Below are 17,123 nucleotides of genomic sequence, written 5' to 3' on the forward strand. Positions count from 1 at the left end.
AAGTTATGACTTTATTCTCATATTACAACTTTTTTTCTCGTAAAGCTATGACTTTATTCTCGTAATTTTACAACTTTTTTGTTGTAAAGTTATGACTTTATTCTTGTAATATTACGACTTTTTTTCTCGTAAGGTTATGACTTTATTCTCGTAATATTAAGATGTTTTTCATGTAAAATTATGACTCTAGTCTTGTAATATTACGATGTTTTTTCTAGTAAAGTTATGACTCTATTCTCGTAATATAACGACTTTTTTGTTGTAAAGTTATGACTTTATTCTCGTAATATTAAAAAAAAATTCTCGTAAAGTTATGACTTTATTCTCGTAATATTACGACTTTTTTGTTGTAAAGTTATGACTTTATTCTCGTAATATTACAACTTTTTTTCTCGTAAAGCTATGACTTTATTCTCGTAATATTACGACTTTTTTGTTGTAAAGTTATGACTTTATTCTCGTAATTTTACAACTTTTTTGTTGTAAAGTTATGACTTTATTCTCGTAATACGACTTTTTTTCTCGTAAGGTTATGACTTTATTCTCGTAATATTACGATGTTTTTCTCGTAAAACTATGACTCTAACTATACGATGTTTTTTCTAGTAAAGATATTACTCTATTCTCTTAATATTACGACTTTTTTGTTGTAAAGTTATGACTTTATTCTCGTCATATTACAACTTTTTTTCTCGTAAAGTTATGACTTTATTCTTTTAATATTATGACTTTGTTCTGGAGATCTCCCATTTTTTCCCCCCTCAACGTGGCCCAACTATAAACTGTGTTACCTTCATCACAATGCTCAAATGTTTTGCGGCTCCAGACAGATTGTTTTCTGTTGTTGTTTTTTGTTTTTGCCTAAAAAGGCTCTTTTGATAGTAAAGTTTGCTGACCCCTGTGCTAGCTGAAATGAGTAAGATATGGTTATAGAAATATCAATAAGTAGTATTCTAAAGTATGGAGGTAAAGGAGAAGGAACAAAGTGTCTGTTTAACTTATTGGGAGTCACTGGTCTATGAAAAGGGATCTGAATGAAGACGGCACCCTAAAACACCAAAGAAGAAGAAGAAGATGGGTCACACCCTGTTTGTTGCTATAGTAACCTGAAAGGCACTTGTTACCATAGTAACCTGAAGTGCCCGGATGTGCCGAGGTTATGCTAACATTAGCTAACTTTGTGCTAATGTTAATTAATGTTGTCCCCTTAATTTACTCTTTCTTCAGTGGGGATTAACTAGCTAATTAAACGTTAGTCTTGAGGCAAAAGTTTGGACATTATAGCGTGAAGACAACCTTGTTAATGGTCTTTAAAGAGTGAAATGGATGATACAGGGGTTAGCAGCAGCAGCCGTAACAGTAAGTGACATTGATGCCAACTTCACATCTTGTTTATGCATTTTGTAGATGTAACATTACACATTTACAAATGTGACTTGTGTTTATTTGTTTTGCACAATTTAAGACTATACAACATAACAAAAAAATTAAATAAATGAATAACATACAGGGCAGGAAGAGGCAAACCCACTGGGCTTATCTGAAGCCTCCACCAGACAAGATTAATATAAAGACATAATATGACTACATAATAGTGACAACAAACAATCAGGACAAGATATATACAATAACAACAATAACAATACAGTAAATATATCAAAAGGGAAAGATAAGTGTGTGTGTGTAGCATGGAAGTGTATGGTTAGTGTTTGTGAGGAGGATATTGTTTAAATATCTATAAAGACTTCTGGGCAATCGAAACCAAACAACATTGTGAGTGGGAAAAATTAAAAAAACAGATACATGGACAACATGGGGGAAAAGCAATTACAAAACAGCAATTAATGACAGACGAACAGTTTATTGTTAGATGTGAAAAGCTACTCCATAATTTGGTTCCCCTAAATCTTATCGAAAATGTACCTCTACTAGTCTAGTGAGGAATTTAGGAGGATGAAGATCTAGAGATTTACGGGTTGAGTAAGAATGGACCTGAGAATTTGCTTTAAAATAGGTCTTGAACTGCTCAGGAATATTCCCACCAGAAAGTATCTTATAAATTAAAACACATATTTGAGAAATATTGATATCATAAATAGTAAGAATCTGGAGTTTCCTTGAGTTTGTCCTTGCTGATTTCATCGTTCTGCTTTCAGCCATACGGACAGATCTCAGTTTGCTGCTGGAGTGTCTGAAGTTTCAGATGAAATGTCCAGATCTGCAGAAACAAGCTCTTCTCACAATTCACTCCATCTGTGAAAAGAGAGGTAATAGTGAACCATAAATGACAAAAAACATACAATGTCCTACAGCACCATCAGTCAAGATTTACATATTCAGCACAACACCTTGACATGATACCTTTTACACTGTTTGTTTCACTTTAAAAATGTCTTTATTTCAGAGGATAATGTGGACCTGCTGAGAGAAATGGGAGGTGTGACATTTGTGTATAACCTCTCCAAATCCAGTATTGTTCGCTCAGATGTCAAGGAGACGGCACTCTTCACGCTTGGCACGTTAGCAGAGGCCAATGGTAGGCATGTGTGTGTGATAGTTGCTGAATCCCAGTTCAGGGGCTCATCTTGTGAAGGATGCAGTCCAAAAACTTTGTCCTTTGCAGCATTTGAAGCTTAGAATAAATGTGCACTTCCTTCCCAAATAGACAATCCAGCCAGGGAGTGGACCAATGGTTACATGTAGGTGGTCCTTGTCAACTTGTAAATTTGAAAATGTCCAGGTTTACAGACAGGAAGTTGCACTTAAACAGCTGACTAAATGGTAAATAACGGTGGTAAACTTGGGCGCTGGAACAAATAATAGATTATGGGATACTTAAAGCTGCAAAGGACACACATAGGATAGCTTTGTCAGCTATAAAATATGGGCATCAGAGGCTGTGGTCTTGAATTGAGATACAGCATATGCGTATTTTACTTAAGTATACAACAAGCCTGCGTACTGTCATATGTGAATAATATCACTGTATTGGTGTAATGTGGTATTTTCAAATACAAGTCATTTTAAAGTAAACAACGTTTTTATTATATTGATAATGTACTATTTCTCTTTTTTTCTGCTAGTGTATTGCAAGAATTATCTGTGCAGAAAGGAGACATTTGCGGACCTTGCCGGTTGGTTGATGAAAGAAGACATCCCGCTGACACAGAAGAGAGTGTCTGTGTATTTGCTGTCCGTGTTGATAGCCAACAACAGTAAGATCAAGGCTCCTCAACTGATATAATGAGTTGAAAGCTACAGGATCGGCTGTAGCATTTATGTGCAAGTTTTTCTGTCACTTAACAATTACATTTTCTTTGGTTTGGTTTAGTTTCAAGCTTATGAAAGCCATTTCATATACAGTACATGGAACAAAATGTACAGTAGCTCTCATGTGTCTGTGTGCTATTGCAGAATCTGGACAGACTTTAGGACAAACCACTGGCTGCCTGGATATTCTACTGGACCTCTTCAGGTACTATGCAATTCTCAGTCATACCAAGTTTACATAGGTATGCCGAACTTTTTATTTAAAAAAAGCCCCACTCAGATAAGCACATACATAAAAGTTTAATAGGTTACATTCTTGCAGGACCACTTCCCCTCTCTCCACAGAGGCTACTTTGAGAGCTAATGCTACTCAAACCTACCAGCTTTGGGCATCTGTGTCTAGTGCTCTCTGTGGATGTGTCAACAACCCTCAGAATGGTAATGTGTGTTTGATAATATGTAAACCATTGATGCTCTTGCCATCCAGGCAACAGCTTTCAAGTCAAACCACCACATTAAGTTTATATCTGGAGTAAGAGCAAAAAGGTTTTCTGTTCAATTGAGTCTTTTGTCTTCCAGAGGAGGGTCAGCGTATTTGTGTAGCGGCCTTTCCCATAATAAACATCTGGCTTCAGCAGATTACTTTGCCACGCGCTGAGATTTTTCAACCCATATGTTCCTTCATAGCAATGACGGTTGCCAACAACTGTAAGTGAAATGGCTTGTGCTAAAGCTGTGTTTTTTATGTTTATGTAAAACATCTAAATTGACACCAAAATTCTAATTATTAAATGTTCATCACTTCTTTGTTTTGCAGCCTGTGTTCAGGAGAGTTTTTCTGCCTCGGGGTGTCTGGATACTCTCACTGTTGCGCTGGTTCGTCTGGCTTCTGCGGCAGATACAAGCTTGTTGTCTTGCCAGTTGTCTGTCACTATATCCAAGACCCTGTCAGCTTGCATCACAGAAAACAGTGCGTATCACTCTCACACAGACACACATACATACACCTTGACAATTCGCTTGAAAAAAACAAAGTGTCTCCTCCATTCACGATCTATTCTTTGTAGCTTCTCTGGCTTCAGGTCTGGCTCAGTATGGTGTGGTTTCCCACCTATTCTCCCTGCTGGCCAGCCCATACATGGACCCTGAGGACAGGCTCTCTGTTTTACTCACCCTGGGTCACTGCACTGAAGCCTCTGGTAAGACTGCACAGTAGTGTGCTGCTTGCGTCTAATATTTTCTGGTAGTGTTGGAATGTGTTTCCACTTTATATTTTAAACACAACTGTGTGTTTCTTCCTGTCTGTAGAGGAGCACCAGTCCCAGTTGGTGCAGTGTGGCGGCCTGCCCCTTATCATAACCCTACTCACAGAGGATACAAGTGAGGAAGTCAGGAAGGCTGCTACGTTCATATTGCAGACCTGCAAACAGGCCAGTAAGTCATCTTCATGAGTTCAAAGTCACTGTGTGACATTATTATTTAGCAGCTCATTAAGTAATACAGGTGCTTCATTTGCATCATTGACAAAACAAATCCACTTCCTTCCTACATTTACTTATATACCTGTGAATTTAACTTTTGAACAAGGTTGTAATAGTTAAGAATTTTCAAATAGTTTTTATTTTATTTTAGATTTAACTGTTCGATTCCATTTTAGTTATTTTCCAGAGTGTTTTTGCTAGTTTTAGTTTCAGCTTTCCAGAAAGGTAACAATCTTGTGTTTTTATATATATTTAGTTTTAGTTTTACAGTAGTTTTATTTTGTTTTTGTCAGGGCCAGGTATAATGTCTCAGAAGTATTAATCTACATATAGGTTACATACAAAATACATGGTTGGAGAACTGTGTAGGAATGGCCACAAAGTTTAATGTTTTATCCTCGCGAAGGAAGGTCAAGTCCATTAAATTTCTGTGGTTCAACGTCACGAGAGTTGACGGAAATTCATGCCGTCTCCTTTTTCTGGGAGTGATATACTATGGCTAAATACCTATAACTGAAATGAATTTACATTCATTTTTATTTTATTTTTATTAGTTTTTTTACCAAGGCAATATTTCAGTTTAGTTTTTTCTTTAAGGATATAGTTTTTATTTAGTTTCAGTTTACTAAAATATTTTTCACTTCTTATTTTTGTTTTTGTTTTTGTTTTCGTTTACTATAATAGCCCTGCTTTTGAAACATAAAATCATTTAAATGAGCCTTCTTTCTCTTACATATTAAAGAGAAATGACAGATACAGTGGAAAGCATTAAATGGAAGTTCTGGCTCCAGGATGGCTCAGTGTAACACCGTGGTTCATTTCTTCTCCAACCCTTTCTGTGTTGAATATGTGTGTTACAGCAGTGTTTGCATTTCCAAGCCTACTTAAATTAACTCCATAGATTTCTTTTAATTTTCTGAAAGTGAGATCAAATGAATAAATACAATAAGTGATTGAAGAATACATGGATAGAATGTATAACAAGGAGTCCTAATGATGTGTTTTTGTCTGTGTCTGTGAAGCCATGTCCTTGGGAGTGCCCGGTCTGATAGTGAGACAGGGGGAGGGTAAAAATGTTGAACCCTTCATAAACATAGACGGCTTCAAGAGCTCAGCCAGAGAGTTGCTGCGCAGGATTGGCCTGCTAGAGAAGAGACAGACAAAGGTCAGATATACATTCACACACATGGCCTCCGTATAATCAGCATGTGGCGTGGTGACTCATGATGTGTGCTTATGTCCATCTTTAGGTGGCTGAGGATGAGCAGGAAGACACAGAGTCGTTAACTTCAACCGATGGGCTTGGCCAACCACTTCGGCCTCTGGCCTTACCTCTGCAGCAGAAGGAGAGCATTACAACCATCCCCACAGCATTTAGACAGAACAGCGCTCGTGTAAATGTAGAAGAAGGGGGTGACAACAGCTTTAGACATCAAACTGTCAGAAACGTGATCAAGAATAAGAATGACAGTGAACTGAAGCACATGAGCTCCAATTTAAGTCTGCAGGAAGAGACGGCTAAAACCAGTGGAGGCGGTGTGTGGTGTTCACTGTGCAAGGGTACTGGAGCCATAATGTCTTCCCATCTGCAGCCACTAGATGGAGGCAGAGAGCCTCATACAGCAGACAAGTCAGTAGAGTTCCTCAGTGTTGATTACTTCTTAATGAGGAAAAACTCAAATGAAATGATAGCCTTCATAATTACTTACTTTTCTTCTGCTTTTCTTAAGTGTGTTATTTAAGCCCCGAGCACCAGGGAGGCACAGTGTACCAAAAGAAATGAAATGCACTGATGAAGAAGGTAAGAGTCACAGTGTCATGCCTTTAACACACTTTAACTTCTTTGCTTTCATTTTGATTTCAGTAGATGTGCAGTTTCTAACATGTCATTTTATTCAAGTAATATTTCTTTATGTTAAGAGATGCAGGGCGTAGAGATGAGTCAGGTGGGGAAAATCCCAGTGGAGGAACCCTCACTCTCTCGTATCCGGTGTGCAGGTAGGAGAACTTGATGCAAATGGTTATTGAGAGATCAAGCAAGCATAGTGTATGAGTCATGCTGTATTTTCTGTGTCAGTGTAATATGTTATTTTAAACCCATATTGTGTTTCTTTGTCCTCTACATGTCCAGGCTCATGTTGGACACTTGGGACTTTGTAATAGGGCCACACAATTAATAATCATTGTATTTATTCTTCTAAACTTAAAGGGATCATTCAACACTGGATTCACAACTGAATTCCTTGCATCCTTGTTCTTTCTCTCCTTTAGGTTGTGTGTTGCCTTTTGAGCAGGTGACCAGTCGCACTTTTGAGTTTCTCCAAAGCTCCTGCGCCCACAGCTGCGACATGCACAAGGTTCTCCAGGAGGCCATGGAGCAGTTCAGGACTCGTCACCGCAACCTTCTGTTAAGGAGAGAGTACCAAGACGACACTGTGGAGCAGACAGACCCAGACTCTGAGAGAGTTCCAGCTGCAGAGCCACAGACGAGCTGGAAAAACTGGAGCGGTAAGCAAAATGCAACATATGAATTTGCACAGGTAATCCATTTTATTAAAAGGTGTAGATCCAGTCAAAAAGAAAAAAAACAAGCCTGGTTTCTCATGGAGAGTGTCTTACCCAAGTTGTTGTATGTCAGATCATGTCAGAGTTCACAAGGCGGTGCAAAATGAAGCACTTTATATCAAAGTTAAATATAGGAACGGACACACATTTTCCTCACAACTGAAGCTCAACGCCATCTTCCACATGTTTACCCCACAGTATATCCCTGTGGGTGCTCACAATGATAAAATATATGTTCTATGTGTGTGTGTAGTGTGAAGGGGCTACATCATTGTGCAACCTTCTGTTGTGACATGACAAACAAATGAACCTTGTATATGCAAGGCGTGAGTATGTGTCTGTACATGTTCTACTGAGTTTTGTTTTGGCAGTTTTTTGACATTGTATGAATGCTGAAGTTCTACATTTTGTTACCCTACTCACTATAACCTGGTAAGGCTAGCATTAGCTAACTTGCTACTGCAACATGGGCTGAATATTACTGCATTTGGCAGGAGAATATAACATACAGTACATATACGAAAACCTGGGCGTGGGCTACATTTCAGATTTTATGCTACATCAAAGATGCACTGAATTATGGCTATTGTGCTTAACTCATACTTGGCAGCTATAAAGGGCTGTATTTGTAAAATATGTAAACTCGTAAGATCTCTTTTTTCACAGTGCATACGTCAGTCAAGATAAATGTAAAACCTTTACCAATGAATCCATGAGATCCAGTCTGGAGTTGATTAAATATGAGAGAGTAAACATGCCATATGCATGCTGCTGTTGTTCCAAACTGTTTTTATGGTATAATAAACTTTTCATTCTCCATTCATAACTGTTACTTTAATATCCTCATTATGAAACACACATTATTGTCTTCTATAAAATGTCTGATTTCTACTCCACTGTAAAAAGAGGTCGGCCTGACTCCCATACGTAAAGGAACAGGGAACGGCAAGATCTCCCTGCCAGAACAACACTGGAAGAGGCACAGTGGTAAGAATTATGCAGCAAGTGGATTTCTATATAGCTCTTTAACACACCGATGTCTTCATGGATTGTAAGGAATGAGCCTGTCTAGATCTAACAAATCAACAATATATGATCAAACTAAATGTTGTTGTAGGCCGCTGAACTAGCATTCACATACACAGTAATCTGTAGGTGTGTCATTTGGGCGTTTTCTTCTTCCATCATAGGCATCACTTTGACTCCACTGCATAAAGGAGCCAAAAGGGATATATCATCCACGTATGACAACACAGGCATGTATATGACATAATCACAGCAACGTTATCGTGTATTGGTGTCCTTTATATTTGTCATATTCAACAGCACTGATCTCTGCTTCTCCTCTCAGGTCCAGACTTGATTCCCCTGAAAAGGTCTCATCTTCCTGAAGGTAGACATGTAATATCAGTTATGGGCATATGTACAGTAGATAACTTTAAGTGTGTGTGAATGTTATGATTGAGAGCCTGTGCTGGGAGCTGTCTCTCTCTGCAGTGTGTTCTTGGCAGCAGACAAACCGGAGAGCAGAAGGAATGTTGAACAGCAGCCAGTGTTCTCACAGTGCAGGCCAGAGCTGGTTCAGAGCAGCACAGCTGTATTAAGCTGTTTCACACTCTGTATAACACCATGTGTGTGTGTGCGCGAGAGAGACAGAGAGAGAGAGATTGAAAGGGTGTGTTCTGATGCTTTTGTATTAAGCCAGTGACTTGGTGTTGAAAGGAGAGGCATTTTAGTCTGTTCCACGTTATGCTTTTTCATGTTCTGTACTCGCATGTTATTCACTAAACTGTATATTAAGATATATTTTCCGTCAATCCCCTTCTTCTCCTCCTGCTTTCAAATTTTGCCAGTTGTCATGCTTTTAGTCAGATGTTCTGTTGCCTAAAAGTGTTGCAACATGGGTGCGGAGGCACTGTGGTGGAGTGCAGTCTTTCTGTGCTGACATGCTGCGATTTACCGTATCTTTATACCTCTCCGCCTAATGCGTTTTCCAGTGCTCACTTTATGTGAGCGCACACATACAGTAAAACAGGTTTTTCTTCCACCACACAGTACACCTTTTCATTCTTTCTCTGTCCAACTGTTTTTACACCCTTCTCGTCTTTCCTATTATACTTTTTTCCGGTGTTGATTTTGCCCTCTTGCTCCTCCTTCGTCAGTCATTCTTCTCCTCCTCTATTGTTGTTTGTGCAGCAGCTGGATTAGTCATAACTGGTGATGTAATATTGCTTGTATGAGGAGTAGGGCATGAAGAGAGACACTGTCTGTCTGTATATTTAGTCTGTGGCCAGTTGATGTTGAGTAACAGAATGAAGGTCCAGACACTGACTGTTGCGTTGCCACACATCGCCTTTGTCTTGACAGACAAGTTACATTTGAACACATCGCATAGACTATAGTCGACGGCCAGTTAGCACGTACGTTCTGCACCTGCGTGAGATGAAATAACTCTCCACACCAGCAGGACTGTGGATATACAAGCCGTTGTTATGATACGTACATGAAATAAAGCGGCGTTTGACGGCCATTTTCACACCACTCTCACTCACCACTTAGCTTCATTCCAGACGACCATGTCGCTGTGAAAATATCCGTGTATTGGAATGATCAGATGAGATGATGATGAAAAATGAGAAGTGCCCTCTTGACTTTACTCATTGGCTTGCTTTCCTCACTTCCGTTTCTCTTCCTGTGCACTGATTTGTTTAAGCTGGACAGCTAATCAGAGTGATGTCTCTCACCGACGGGCTCCGCTGTCAATTCAACATGCTGAATCGGCCGAAAAACCTCCAACACGGGCAGACTAGAGCTAACGCAGCAGGACACACCGAAAAAACTAGGCCGACAGACGCCCACCGACGGCCCCAAACTGTCCAACAGCCTGCCGTCGGCTCGGCGTGTCAGGGCCTTTACTCAGAAAGACTGCGAGAACCTGGCTTCCTCTCAGTCTTTTTCACACACGCACATACAAACCTAAACTGTTTTATGTTTTAAATACAGAGAGAAGAGGAAGGAATGATAGTGGAAATCACGCTGTTGATGATGAGCCAAGGACGAGCACAGATCCCGGTTCCGCTGTAAGAGTTTGAAAGAATATTTTCTGACCTGCAATGTTTTCCAACAGCTTTTTAATGCTATGATCGTATGCTGTAGTACATTGAAGTGTAAGGAGGAAGTGAAGAGTGAAAAGTAGCGATGGGATTTCAGAATCAGTTTTAATTTGCCCAATTCCTGCAAACCATTTGGCTCCAACACATCCTTACATCCTTGCCTGCCCACTGCAAACATCAATACTGAGAAGCAACATTGATTTAAAGTGAAACCTAATCCACGGCACTAAGTAGAAAAGATGTTTGAATGTATACACGTATTTTACCAAACCAGCAAAAAAATTTTAGGCAATACATGCCATTTCAGTGCAATATGAAATTCAACAAACTTTGCTTGAGATGAGATTGCTTGAGACAGTGAACAACTGGCTGCATTTATATATTTATGTAGAAACTGAAAATGATAATTTGATTTCAGTCCTTTTGCATTATGAAAAGTTGACAGTCAACAGCACGGTCATTAAACACAGATGTCAGAGCATCCTTGAACACATCGGCAGAAGAGCTTTTAAAACAGTTCTTGCAACTGCAATACCGTGCAATTATAATGCAACCTTGACACAAATAGAAATGACACAACATCAAACATCAAGTCTTAACAAGTTGATTTTCATAGGTTATTGGAATAAGTTGAAACTAATGGAGGGTGAGGAAATCAATTTAAAACTGTACGATACGCTTTGCAGAATGTCTTGGGGTAATCTAAGCAATGTGTTGATAATGAAAACCACCAGTATGTTCTATTAACATTAGTCACACAGGCATCTCAGGCAGATGATTTGAATCAGGAAAAACTAATATATATTTTAGATTGTATTATTTATTCCGTAGAGCTTTAGTAATTAGTCTGTGTGTCAGTGGAGGAGGCATTAACAGGTATTGTAGTGAATGATGTCAAGTGTGCATCCACGTGTCCAACCTGTCCATCTGACATACTGTCTTATCTTTACTCAAAGTTTTGCCTATTCTGCCTTCCTTTGTTATTGTTCACAGAGAAGGAAGAGGAGAGACTTCAGCGGTGAGGAGGTGCGTTACCTGCTAAGCGGAGTGAACACTTACGGCCCCTCCTGGAACTCCATCTTGTGGTCGTACCCCTTCAAACCCGGACGCACCAATGTTGACCTGGCCAAGAAGTACAGGCGGCTAATGGTAACAAGAGAAAAATCTTCTTTAAGTAAGATATTTTTCTATCATAAATGTCAAATAGCATTTAGATGAACTGCCTGATTGTGTCTTTGCCTTCAGAAAGCTAAAGCTGAGGAGTGTGGCTGTGCATGATCCTGGTCCTGAGATCCTGGGCCTAGTCCATTAATAATGGCCCCCTGTGAATAATAGCCTTGATTCTCTTCACACTGTATTTATTGGAAAAAATCCAAAGAAGCATTTACTTCACATACTAATATATTGATATATATACATATACATATATAATATACTGCTGGAGCTGTTGCCCCTGCGACCCGACCCCGGATAAGGGGTTGAAGATGAGTACTAATATATTGACAGATATTGTTTCTTGTTGTGTGTTAAAGCATTAAAACAGGTGTTTGAGATTATTACATTTTCTGTCAGTGTCTTCTCTGTCAAACACGCTTTTGTATTTGAATTATGCAAACAGACTTTTGAATTACAAAACATAGCCGCAGACACGATTTACTACATGTCCACAGTACAAAGTGTCGCTTGAGACTAAATCAGAAACCAATGAGACTTTTTGTAAGAATGAATTGTGCCACATTTTGAGTGAATTCGATGTGTAACCTTTGAGGAAGGGCCAGTTTAAAATCCTTGTTTTGTTGTAGCACCACCTATAGATGACTCACCACCACATGTGTTGCCACATTTAGGTCTGCCAGATTCGATTGCAACAGCATCATGTGTTGATGAGTTGTGGCATGAAAACACCCAGCCCTAACCACTGCAACATTTATACCAATGCTGTGTCATAACTGTTATTTAGGCCAGGTCAGATTTGCTGTGTATCAGTTTGGATAATATTAGACCTTCATTTTTAAAAGAAGCAAATAAAGTTGTTTTTTTAAATAGTCAAAATGTCGAACATGTAGTCCAGCAGAGATAGACATTATCACAAATGTGATTTGACCCAAGCAGTCCATGATAAAAGGCATGTCCATTTGAGAATTTTAGTGCACCAATACTTAGGTAATACTAACAAAAAGTAACAATGAAGAAACAATAGTTCCTGCACCTCTGCTTGGACCTTTAAAAACTAAATAGTATGTGTGTTACTTTCTTGACATGCAGTGTCCAGGAAGCAAATACCAAGTTCTGTTTTCTTTGTTTTCGTGCTTTGGCCATCGGAGTCCACAGCGAGGCAGGAAATCAACAAGGAGAGTGGAGACTGGAGTCCAGCACTTTTGTTTATTGAGCTGAAAGCCTCTGGTATGACAGGAATCACAAATAGTGCAAATCAGGCTGTTTATCTATTCTCAGTGTGCATCAAGGAGCAGCTCAAGTCTGCTAACTGTATCCTCGACTGAAGGCTATAGCTCGACTGAGATCACTGTCTGAAGAGTGCCTCTCCCTCTCTACGGGGACTCATCAGCGTGTTGCCAAAACCATAGGACTTACCCGGCTGCCGTGCCCTGAGGCGTAGGCTGTTAAAACTAAGGTGTGGTCGGACAAGACAAATGTTTATTGGTAGAGGGACTTCATGTGATTATGGATTATGAATTTATGAAACAGCAGAATACACAAGTGATTTTCTGATATAAATTGTGCTTTAAAAGTTAAATGGAGCAGCTCATGTTGTACACCTTGATGACATCGCAGGGTTCCTTCATTTGGTAAAATTTGGCAGTTAAAGTTTCCTTTTTAGGCAGAATGAAGCGGCCTCTCATACCAATCCACTGACTCCTTAGTCAAGATGTTGGGATAGCAATGCAGTGAGAGCTTGGTGGGAGAGGCATGTGAGGAGCAGATTTCTCATGGACTGAAACGCAGTCGCACTGAAGACTTTTGACCCAGACCCCCCGAAAACCTCCTTCCTCTGGAAAGAATGTGGCTTCGTCTTTCCCCTCCCCTTCTCCTCCCTCCTCCCTCCCACGAGACTGTGAGGAGGCACTGTCTCTCTCTCTCTCTCTCTCTCTTACATGACCGCGGTTATGCTGTGTCGGCTGGAATTTGATTTCCATATGTACATTGTGTCCCATACATGTGCTGGTGTGTTACAAAACATGCTCTGTAATGGAGAAAGCTCCAACATGTGCAATTGACTTGTATGCCAGCTACAGTAAGTCATATTTAACATGCAAAACAGCTACTACCTTCTTTGTGGCCTCACAGCCAACCTTTATCTTGATCTACTAGTTTTTTTCTAATTTCCATTCCTATAATCTCAAACATTTCTTCTAATTTAAAAAAAAACAAAAAAAAAAAAAAAAAAACAGGAACCATTGCCATAACATGTAGAATATTTTTATTTTCACAAGCAAGCCACTACTTGGGTTAAAAAGTCCCATTGTTGTATTAGAATACAATAAAGAATATTACAAAGTCCAAACACGATTATGTTAAGGCATAAATGTTTATTGGAAACTTGTATCCTGATAGCGGTATGCATATACTGTCTCCATCTTTGGTTGCATTGCTACTGTCCCTTGCCTATTGTTTTGCATTCACCTCTGGAGTGCTGTAGACTCACAAACCCCATATCCACCTCAAAAAAAAGCTTTTGCTTTTCCCTTTGTACTCGATCAACGTGATAATCCTTCCCTTTAACCTCTTTCTGTAGGGCGATGTTACATAGCAATGCCTTCTTTTTCTCTTCAAGAAATACATTTAAATTCTTGCTTGGTGAATTTGCATAGAGGAAGATCTCTGTTGTCCAGCAATACACTTAAGTACACTCATTAACCCCTGTGCTGTTAAATCCCCACCAATACACCTTTTTACTTTTTGGCACAGTTGGTTCATTTAGAAAGAGAGATAGCCGTTTGCCTTTATTAGGCCACTTAAGTGAGAAAAAAAACATTGCATCCGTGATTCTTTAAGAACTCATGTAAGGGGTTAAGAGGGTTTCACAGAAAAATATCCATTCACTTCTTTAATCTTACACTGTTTCACATCAGCTCAATGGAAGCGGTCATGTCATCGGCGATCTTGACGTCGGTGGGAATGAGGTCAGCGTCAAGGTCATTTCCTTTCAGCTCCAAGTTGTTCAGCAGTCCACAAACACTTTCCTCGTTGACGTCGTTCACCAGCTGCTCCAGATTCTCTGCAGCCTCCACCTCTATCAGCTTACCCAGAGACACGGATGTGTCCTCGCTCTCTTCTGGCTCAGGTGTGGGAATCAGAGAAATCTCAGCAATGTCTTGGCACTGCTCGATCACCGGGATGTCTGAGGGCTCGTCCGCGTCGACTGGGGCAGCGATAGGAATGTCAGTAGGTGGAGGAGTTACATCAGGGACGATCAGGTCGATCAAAGGAAGTGAAGAAATCACAGGCTCGGGCAGAGACACTTGGCTAAGCAGGTCTATCTCCTGCTCCATGGCTTCAACTGGGGCTAGTACTGACTCTGGGATGGGCTCAGGGACTGCCTCAACTTCTACCTCGACTTCGGGGACAAGCTCGGGTTCGGGTACAGGCTCTGGTTCGGAAACTGGAGCTGGAGCTGGTTCTGGAACAGGTTCTGGAGCAAGCTGAGCTTCAGCAACAGGTTCTAGTTCGGCAACAGGTTCTGACTCTGGAGGTGATGGTGCGCTGACCGAGACCAGAGGCTCAGGTTGGACTGGAGCTGGGGTTTCCTTCTCCACAGGCTCTGAGACAGGAGCTTCTACCACTTTACACTCTGCCACACAATCTTCAGCGGGTAAACACGCAATCAGGGTCACCGGCTCCCCCTTCACCACCTCCTGAGTCTCGGCCTTAACAGTCATCCCAGCGTCTGCTGCTGGTTGTGTAGCTGCCGGCTCCGCTGCAGTCTTCTGTTCAGTGGCAGCAGCCTCAGCACTGTGAGCTGTGGCTCCTTGCCTGGAGAACCGCTGTCCCATAATGAAACCTGCACAGAGAAAAATAAATGAGAATAAAATTACTTTAAATAATTAAAATGTCATTCTATGTAAAAGTTGGCTCAATATTACATAAGTGGATTGCATTGTGTTTATACATTGGAGCATTGTGTTTATACATTGGAGCATTGTGTTTATACATTTGAGCTTTTTTTTCTAAATTCATGAATATGCAATTGATCAAAGTCACAAAAACAACAAAAACTAAATAGAGAAACTTGCTTCTATATGTCAGGATTCACTAAACTGGTTGAGCAAAAAACATCCCAGAGTGTGTGTGTTATGGTACATTGTGTTCTCTTGCACCTTTCCACGAGCTGCATGTACAGCATGTACTATATAGCGTCAGGATTTGAGCGTGTCTCTATAGAGGTAGTGTTTCTGGATTGCTCAAGGAAAATGAAAAGCAGTAGGTTGACCGATTGATTGATTATTGCTTTCTCGCCTGCTTTGCACACCTCTCTCAACTCCATTAAAATCTGGGACACGTTTGGACATGCATGGAAAATGTTTGCCAGTTATCACTTGGGGCAAAATAGCCCTCATGCATGTCTGGAAAATTATCATTTAATGATTTCTTCCTTTTGTTTTACATTTTCTAATTATTATGTAAAAAAACAACCACACCTTGATCCAGTTGTGCTGCCAATCGTAATTACCACATGCACTTCAAACTTAATATTTAATCTAATGACATCACATGACAAATATCCCACTTATAATTATCATCAACACAAGCAAAACACCCGTGTGCCAATTGCCATTAATTGTTGGTCAAATCGAACAAAGAAAACCAGACGACCCCGCCTCCCTTTCTCGTGGCTCACAAACTTATAAAAAATATCCCAAATATACAGCAGTAAAAAAAAAAAAACAGCTCCGGTTATAATAACATGAAGTTAGAAAGAGAGAAACCAACCGTTTGAGCCCTTTTGCGTTGCAGGAAACGTAGATAAAGTTGTTCAAAGATGATCTATGATCGCACTTCCAGCTTGGAGAAGAGCGCACGTCAGACTGTGTGGAGACGCGCAGCAGCAGCAGAAGAGACTCCTCGGTGTACGCTGCGTGCGCGTTCACGGCTTATATGCGCGTAACCTGCACCAACCAGAGGGCACCAAACATCCTGACTGATTGACTCCAACAAAGTAAGTAAACAACGCATTTAAACACCAGAATAATCCCTTTAATATCCTGCCATGATGAATCAGTATTTATTATTGAGAAACCAGCTACACCTGTGTCATGTTTCAACATGATCACAACTAGTTTCAACAATTTTCAAGAGTGAAACTAAACTTGAGTCCATTTCTTCTATATGTAATGAGATCATGATTGATTTACTGTAGGTTGAATATTAAATCTGTGACACATTCATTGCTGCATATGTAGCAAATGAATGTGTCACAAGTGTGCTGAAAAATTGATCTTGATGTCATGTCATGTCATATTTCAACTTTATCACAACTAGTTTCAAAATGATCACAAGAGTGAAACTAAAACTGATCAGCTGATCTACTGTAGGTTGATCTGCGACACATTCATTGCTGCATATGTCACAGATGTTTACACAAAAATATATCTTATACTGTATATACTGTATAAGTATATACAGTAGTATATATTACAAGTATATACTGTATAAGTATATACAGTAGTATATATTA

At 39.9% G+C, this 17,123-nt stretch overlaps 2 protein-coding genes across 3 annotated transcripts; one reads left to right on the forward strand and one right to left on the reverse strand.

Moving 5' to 3' along the window:
- The first annotated feature begins 1,123 nt into the window (after positions 1-1,123).
- On the forward strand, positions 1,124-11,988 carry terb1 (telomere repeat binding bouquet formation protein 1). Of its 2 annotated transcripts, XM_074633219.1 has the most exons (21): positions 1,125-1,359; positions 2,157-2,267; positions 2,405-2,536; positions 3,084-3,215; positions 3,415-3,475; positions 3,593-3,708; positions 3,850-3,978; positions 4,088-4,240; positions 4,338-4,469; positions 4,579-4,704; positions 5,774-5,916; positions 6,002-6,381; positions 6,482-6,552; positions 6,672-6,749; positions 7,023-7,259; positions 8,223-8,303; positions 8,507-8,572; positions 8,668-8,709; positions 10,320-10,396; positions 11,423-11,578; positions 11,675-11,987. In XM_074633219.1, the coding sequence occupies exons 1-21, from the start codon at positions 1,323-1,325 to the stop codon at positions 11,705-11,707; spliced, it is 2,493 nt and encodes an 830-aa protein (XP_074489320.1). In that variant the 5' UTR covers positions 1,125-1,322; the 3' UTR covers positions 11,708-11,987. The 2 variants fall into 2 exon arrangements, with proteins under 2 accessions (XP_074489321.1, XP_074489320.1); XM_074633220.1 differs by lacking the exon at positions 4,338-4,469 and having other exon boundaries at positions 1,124-1,359; positions 11,675-11,988.
- Positions 11,989-13,851: 1,863 nt separating this feature from the next.
- On the reverse strand, positions 13,852-16,510 carry LOC141766390 (uncharacterized). The gene is made up of 2 exons (XM_074633247.1): positions 16,379-16,510; positions 13,852-15,449 (listed from the first exon to the last, which is right to left on the reverse strand). Exon 2 carries the CDS (start codon positions 15,439-15,441, stop codon positions 14,512-14,514), a length of 930 nt encoding a protein of 309 aa, XP_074489348.1. The 5' UTR covers positions 15,442-15,449; positions 16,379-16,510; the 3' UTR covers positions 13,852-14,511.
- Positions 16,511-17,123: the final 613 nt, after the last annotated feature.

The sequence above is a fragment of the Sebastes fasciatus genome, chromosome 4 (assembly GCF_043250625.1).
Source record: "Sebastes fasciatus isolate fSebFas1 chromosome 4, fSebFas1.pri, whole genome shotgun sequence".
NCBI classification, from domain to species: Eukaryota; Metazoa; Chordata; class Actinopteri; order Perciformes; family Sebastidae; genus Sebastes; species Sebastes fasciatus.

Excerpts from the sequence above, each read along its gene's own strand:
- terb1 (XM_074633219.1), top strand. The coding sequence starts at position 1,323 with ATGGATGATACAGGGGTTAGCAGCAGCAGCCGTAACA. Across the intron at positions 3,216-3,414 it reads CGTGTTGATAGCCAACAACA|AATCTGGACAGACTTTAGGA; the intron begins GTAAGATCAAGG and ends GTGCTATTGCAG. Across the intron at positions 8,304-8,506 it reads ACACTGGAAGAGGCACAGTG|GCATCACTTTGACTCCACTG; the intron begins GTAAGAATTATG and ends CTTCCATCATAG.
- LOC141766390 (XM_074633247.1), bottom strand. The coding sequence starts at position 15,441 with ATGGGACAGCGGTTCTCCAGGCAAGGAGCCACAGCTCACAGTGCTGAG.